General features: G+C 54.0%; 1 protein-coding gene across 1 annotated transcript; it reads left to right on the top strand.

Annotated features, from left to right (window-relative positions):
* Positions 1-1,914: 1,914 nt before the first annotated feature.
* Positions 1,915-6,879, top strand: LOC117099259 (the record flags this gene model as incomplete). The annotated part of the gene is given in 2 exon segments (XM_033238712.1): positions 1,915-2,322; positions 2,324-6,879. Coding segments are annotated over 2 exon segments (723 nt in total), but the record flags the coding sequence as incomplete, so codon positions are not given.
* Between the last annotated feature and the right edge of the window lie 352 nt (positions 6,880-7,231).

The following is a 7,231-nucleotide window of genomic DNA, read 5'->3' as shown; positions in this document are numbered from 1 at the left end:
CCGTGAGCTCAGCGATACCCTCGCTACTTCCCAACGGCCAGCAGAGGGCGCGCGCCTGACGCTGAGCTCAACCGCCGCTTCCAACAGCGCATGACCAGACTCTGCGGGACAGGACGCCAGTTTGGGTCCAAGCCCAGCCGGGTTTGCGGCGGGCCCGGGGCCTGGAAGCGTTGGGGCGGAGCCGAGAGTGAGTAAAAAGTTCTGAAACAGCCTCAGTTCCAAAAAAATGAGTCACCTTGTTGCGGCATGAAATTTTGCCCCTAACTCACGCGCCCCGGGGTGGACCGGGAGCAGCGGGCCCTTCCTCTTCCAGGCTCCCTGGGCCCGGTCTTTGATGACTCAGAGCTCCTGCGGTCACCGAGCCGCTCTGGAGACTCATCGGAGCAGCTCCCCGATCCCATCAGCTCTTTTCTGCAGTTACATCCTCAGTTAATTTCCAAAGTTGTCCCCTTTCAAAACACGATCTTAGGGCGGGACGATATGTACGCATCTTCCCGTGGCCAGCAGCAGTGATGGCAACGCTGTAGGCACCTCCTTCCCTTAGGAAAAAGCCAAACATTTCACGAAGTCCTTCTGTGCTTTTAGATGAAACTGGAAAATGGCCTTTATTGGAAAAGTCCCAGTCCTCGGGGAGCAGATCCCCCATCTCTGGCAGTGCAGTGCGCCTGGGCGCTGTCTGGAACATTCCGCAAGTGAGTACTTTTCCTTTTCTTTGGTGACAATTTTATGGGTTGAATGGAATTTGCCAAGATTTCGTTTCCCACCGTGCCCAACGCTTGTACAGCTCTCAGAGCGTTGCAGTTACGGGATCTGATGATGACTTGATTTAAAATGTGGATATTTTGTTCACAATGGAGTATTTAGCATGAATTTTGATTTTTAAAATGTTGCATTAAAGCTGGCACGGTGCCTCATGCCTGTACTCTCAGCACTTTTGGAGGCCAAAGTAGGCAGATCACCTGAGGTCAGAGGGTTCAAGACCAACCTGGCCAACATGGTGAAACCCCATCTCTACTAAAAATACAAAAATTAGCTGGGCATGGGGGCGGGTGCCTGTAATCCCAGCTACTGGGGAGGCTGCGGCAGGAGCATTCTTTGAACCTGGGAGGCAGAGGTTGCCGTGAGCCGAGATCTTACCACAGCAATCCAGCCTGAGCGACAGAGAGACTCCCTCTTAAAAAATAATAATAAAATAAAATGTTGCATTACTGTCTTCTTTCACATGGGAATAGAAATTAATGAAGATAGCAGGCGTGATGAAATCCGAGCACTGTAGCAATCCGCCCATGAAGACGAGCCGCGCTGCCCGAAATTTCCCTCCCCACTGGGTATCTAGCGGCCCTCAGTGGCTCTGGTGGTTTCTTCCTAGACTTACTCCATGGGGACTTCCAGGGGAGCCCGACTTCAGGTAGGTGACTGCACTTCATCTGGGCTCTTCTTTTCCAGCAGTCACTCCTCTGCCCTGCATTGGCCTTGACCACATGACCCAGAGGCACAGGGAGAAGCCTCCCCTGGATGCTTGGTGAGTTGACTTCAGTGGCTGAGAGTGTCTAAGGAGAGCCGGGAGCACCACACGCATCCTGCAGATGGTGGGGCAGATCTGTGTGCAGGAGTGCCTGAAGGGGATCTCCTGTGGCGCTGCCTGGTCCAGGGAGGTCACAGAGTGCTCCTCCACCCTGAGCACAAGGGGTCCCACCAAGGACAAGGACAAGATTCAGCACTGTCGCACGCAGAACAGCTACATGGAGCCACAGGTCACTTTCCCAAAAGGGAGTTTCCAGGCCAGAAGCCATCCCTGCAGCATTGTCTTCGTGCTCCAAGAGAAGCCCTGGCACACACTTCTGCTCAGATGGAACCACTGTACCCTCAGCGTCCTTGTCAGTACCAGCCGGTGACTTTCCTACCCAAACCTTCCCTCACTCTCTGCCTCATTTTCTCAAGGTGCCAGGACATTTGCGGCCAGCAGGGGTGGTGGCTGGTCCTCTAGCTGGGCACGAATGCCATTGGCAGGCAACCTGGCAGACTCCACGGAAAGGTGCTTCCCTTCCTCAAGGTATGCACTCAGCGGGGAGACCTCATTGTCAAGTTCAGAGTTACGCTGCAGACTGCACAGCACCTCGCCTGCTTCTAGGACCTGCTCTGGTCAGCCCCGGACCCACCACAGCAGGACCCCCAATCCTGTGCTCACCCAGGGCTTGTCCATGGCACTGGAAACTCCTTCCTGTTCCTGATCCCCTTCTGGGCGAGGAGTGGGCAGGGACATGTGGCTCATGCCGAGGTCTAATACTGTGTTCCCAGCATGGAGGTAGGTGCCCTGAAGGAGTGGGGACACTTCTTGTGGCATGCAGGATTCCGTGTAGAAAGCTGTGACTGTCACCCCTCCTTCCCGCTCGGTTTTGTTAGTGGACCTTTCGCTGGCCTTTCTCTCTTTGGCCCACTCTTGGCAGGAGAGAGGAGGAGAGGATCTCACTTTCCCCCTGCACCAGCCACAACCTCGGTCTGCGGGGTTCCCAGCAGCTGGCCAGGGCCGCTCCACACCTGGTGGTCAAGTAACCATCCCCTCACTGTGGACATCTGTACCCTCTCTGGAGTTGGAACAGGAAAGAAAGCCAAGACCTTTAAATGGACCTTGAGTTGAGACTCATTTCTGTGGAGTCAGGGGTGAGGAGGAGCCAGGCCTCCTGTGTGCTCTCCATACCCCAGAGCCGGGTGCCCAGTTCCATGGGTCCTGATGGACAGAAGGGAAGAGCAGGGGAACTGCTGTACTGTGCGTGGCAATTCAGGGGGTGCCGTCTCCAGCTGAGTGCCCAGGGACTCCTGGGGGCCGCTGGCCCTGGATCCCAGCAGTGGGTCCTGTTTCTTCTTTCCCGTCTGAATGCAGGTCCCACCACCCCCAAACGTCCCCTCCACATTTGGTGAAATAGGAAGCTCCATGGCTCTTAGCCATCTTTCAGGGTGACTGAGAGATTGGTTTTCATAGAAGCCTCGGTGGCCTGGTCCGTGTCCCCCTCTGCACGCGGCTGCAGAAAGTGAAGGATTGTCAGGGAGCAGGGCAGACATTGGGTTTATCTATGTCGTTGGTCAAAGTTTTGTTTTCCCTCCAGAAGAAAAAGGCTTCTGGACATGCCACCGTGTTCTTCATTCCTTCTTTTGGAAATGTATGAAGAATGGGTGGTATGTTGAGTGACTGGTCCGTGAACAGTTGGCCCAGAGGAAGAGGTAGATGTGGATGGATGTGGCCGCCTCTGCCCCTCCCCAGCGCAGGTGCGTGTGGGCAGCCCAGGCAGGCGCTCAGGAAGGGTGAGGTGGAGCCTTGCACACTCTGAGCACAAAGTCCTGGGATCCCTTAAACCCAGGCACTGCCTCGACGGCAGCCAGCATGGCTGATAGAAGAGACACAGAAGTCCAGCTGATGCCAGACAGAGGGCGTCACTAGAGAGCCGCGCTATGTGGGGGTCTTTCCAGTTGTCTCGGTGTATGCAGACGTTGCTTCTAGAGAGTCAGAAGCTCTATATGCCTACTGTTGGAGCAGAATTTCGGGATAGTGATGGAAAGCCTCCTCCCAAGCCAGCTAAGGAGTATGGGGAGGCAGTGGCCGGAGGAACCTGGCGTCCCTGGGTTAGGTCCACAGAGGTGGCTCTACCTTCAGAGGAGCCTTTGCTTCATCCTGACTCGCCCTACTTTGGCCATGGCTCTTCTTGTCCTTCCCTCTTCTCAGTGCAGGAGGACCCTGAATCAAATGCCTCATCCTGATTTGCATTTTACCCTTGGATGAAGCTTGTGGTGAACCCCAGGGCTCTGTGTCTCCTGAGTCTCTGCAGACCTCGGGTCCTGGGCCCAGAGACTCTTCTCCCTGGGGCAGGAGGCACTGGGATGTGTGGACGGTGGTGTCCTGGGGCACAGTAGCTGACGGAGGGACTTCCTAGCTTTCTGGGCCTTTCCGACCCTGAGTGTGACCTTCCTATTCTTGATCACAGCCCCCAACCTGGGAGCCTGCTGGAACCTGCACAATGAGGCTTCATCCTGTTCCTCTGTGAGAAAAGGTGGGCCTGGCAGTCCCACACATCTTGTGTGTTCACCTCGGTGGTGAATACATTCTTGGGTGGTGAATACGTTCTCTCCTTGCCTTCACTCTGGAAAAGGCCTCTGTTTTGTGATGCAGGATGTGGTCAATGACTGACTCGTTCTTCAGAGTGTCGATATCCCTCTGGACCATATACACAGCTCTGATTTCTGGTGTTCCTGGGCTCTGCACACAGCAGGAGCCACTCTGGGCCTGTGAGATACATCTTCTGGCTCACTTTGTTCTTGTTGGCTCTTTTCCCTGCGTCCTCTGCCACTGCTCTGTTCTGGGCAGGAGGCTCTCACCCTCTCCTGCCTCCCCTCTTTGATCCTTTTCTGTGAGGGTCTGCCGGAGTCCTGTGTGTCGTGCATCATTGATAGATTCTGGTCGTGCTTGTTGTCCTCCCCGTTCTGAGGGACCTCTGATTGCCTGTGAGCAGTTTACAGGGGCCTCTCCTGGCCCCTTCACCCACAGAATTCCTTCAACAGGTGAATATTTGTGAGGGGCGGATCCTGGAAGTGATGTCCCGTCCTTCCAGGGAGAAGTGAGGGCCTGTCCTTGTCCGGTGGGCTCCTCTAACAAAGTACATTAGCCTGGGGAGTTACTAACGCCCAAAATGTATTGTCAAAGTTCTGAAGGCTGAGACGTCCAAGATCAAGATGCCTGAGGATTCAGTGCCTGGTGAGGACCCTTTCCTTAGGGCAGTGCCTCCAGCTGTGTCCTCATGTGGCCGAAGGGGACGAGGGAGGTTGCTGGAGCCTGTTTGATGAGAGCACTAACTTCCTTCAGGAGGGGATTACTGAGAACGTCCGTCTGGTTTCAGGGCATTCCCAAAGGCCCCACCTGTTCTTTCTACCCCATTGGGAATTAGGCTTCAACATATAAATTTGGGAGACACTGACATTTAGGCCATAGCAGGTCGAAGACAAAGTGAGGTTGAGTGTGGAAAACATCCCAGAATCTGGATGTGGCCCAGACAGAAGGAAACTCAAAGTGATGGGGTGACCGATGGTCCCTGGTGTGTGTAGGACACACCAGGTGATGGTCCCTGGTGAGGATGGCCCTGGGCACGGTGGCAGTGGCTGTTGGAGGATGATAGGGAACATGTTGGTGGGGGGAGGGTGGAGCCCACTATGAGCGGCAACTCCCTGGGGGCGCAGGAAGCAAAGCTAGAGGCGACCCCTCTCCCCTCCCTGCACACAGTGTCACCTCTGTGGTGGCCCTGTTGTCCACCTCAGTGCACAGGTGTTGCTGTAACAACTCCTGAAATTACCTTCAAAAGGAGGGTTGTGCAGGTGCCTGCAGGAGACAGGAGGCCGAAATGCATCCTGAGTGTCCCGGGGACAGGCGAGCCTGGCAGGGGTCCACGGCCCCACAGTCCCAATGACTGCCTCAGAAACGGGCAGAGAGCATGCTTGGTTCCAGCTTGCAGGGCCCACGTCTCAGAGCTGTGGACAGTCATGAAGAGTCCATGAGCATGAAGAGGGGGCAAAAATGACCCAGGAACCTCAGGCCGCTGTGCTGCCATCCAGCCACGTGCAGTAGCAGCCCTTCGGGCCTCAAGATCCTTCTGCCCTTCTCTGGGCCTTGCTGATTTCCTCCTCCAGCCCCTCAGTGTGTGCGCTCACACACACACACGCACACGCATGCATGCACACCCAGTGCAATTTCCCTCTGCTCCCCTGTGCTCCTCAAAATTCACTGGGTTCCTCTTTCCTCCTCAGAGACGTAGGCCTGGACCCCATCTCAGCCTACAGAGGCCTGAACCTTTCCCAGGATTGTTTTCTAATTCTCACGTCCTGCTTTAAAACAAAACTAAAACTAAAACGCTTTCTGAAAAGAATAACGCACCAGCATCTAGTCCGGGTATCTAAGCATGTGGTGTGTATGTTGTCTCAAACTGAATACGCTGTGAAACCACCACCTCTGCCGAAACCCAGTGTTTCCCGAGACCTAGAGGCTCTCTCCAGTCGCTAATTGTGATCATCTCTCCCCATCACCGCTGAGCCCTGAAGGTCACCCACTCCTGACCTATTACGCCGCTGACTGCTTACGCGGGGCACAATTTTATACCCTTGCTGTTGTTCAGTCTAATCGTCCCCATAACCCTGTGAGATCATGGTTCCCATATGACAGAGCAGAAAACTTGGGGACACAGGGACTGTGTCCTGGCCAAGGCATTGCTGGCAGCAAAAGGCAGAGCGGGCATCCAGCCCAGAGCAGTCCTGTTCTTCCCCCACTACACTGGGCTGTGAAATAGATCACGGCAGTTTGGAAAACGGACTAACTGCATGCTGTGGGAGGTGGTGACGGATGCCCACTGCTTTTCATGGGAAGGTGAGGTGTCTCCATGTCCCCCTCAGGTCTAGCCTCTCTCTGTGGCTCAGAACTTTGGGAAAGTGGGAGGCTCAGAGCAGGAAAGGGACTTACTTGCCCAAGGGCCACAGCTGCTACGTGGCAGGTAAGGGACCATTATTCCCCTGTCCCTTTCACAGAGGACAGGAGGAAAGTGAGGTCAGGTGGGGTACATGAGTTTAGCCTCTTTTCTGCAGAAGGCCCAGATCAGAGTTGCACACAGTTGGTGCTGACCTCAAATTCAGCCCTAGAGGGGCCTGTCTCTGCCCTGAGTATTGAGGTGCAGGCTTCTTCCCCTTTGTTCTGTCCATTTCCATAAATGTGAACACACACCTGCTACATGTTTCTTTTTATATTATTGTGTGCATAGATACTACCATTGTAACATTTTATGCAGATTAAAAATGTATTACTGTATTGAAAATTTCTCAGGAAATGTGTAATAAAACATTTAAAATTAATGTTTTTATTGTCAATGGACATAATCAAGTTCTCTGTAAAATATTATGGTTTAAAAGGTAATATGAGCCAGGCACGGTGGCTCAAGCCTGTAATCCCAACACTTTGGGAGGTGGAGGCAGCTGGATCACCTGAGGTCAGGGGTTCGAGACCAGCCTGGCCAATATGGTGAAACCCCCGTCTCTACTAAAAATACAAAAAAATTAGCCATGCGTTGTGGCAGCTTCCTGTAATCCCAGCTACTCAGGCAGCTGAGGCAGGAAAACTGCTTGAACCCGAGAGGCAGAGGTTTTGTTGTGCCAAGATTGTCCCATTGCACTCCAGCCTGGGCAACAAGAGCGAAACTCCATCTCA

Source organism: Trachypithecus francoisi, unplaced genomic scaffold (genome assembly GCF_009764315.1).
Source record: "Trachypithecus francoisi isolate TF-2019V2 unplaced genomic scaffold, Tfra_2.0 Lachesis_group16, whole genome shotgun sequence".
Classification (NCBI taxonomy): domain Eukaryota; kingdom Metazoa; phylum Chordata; class Mammalia; order Primates; family Cercopithecidae; genus Trachypithecus; species Trachypithecus francoisi.
The sequence above is the reverse complement of the archived record's forward strand: the minus strand, read 5'-3'. Positions and strand labels throughout refer to the sequence as shown.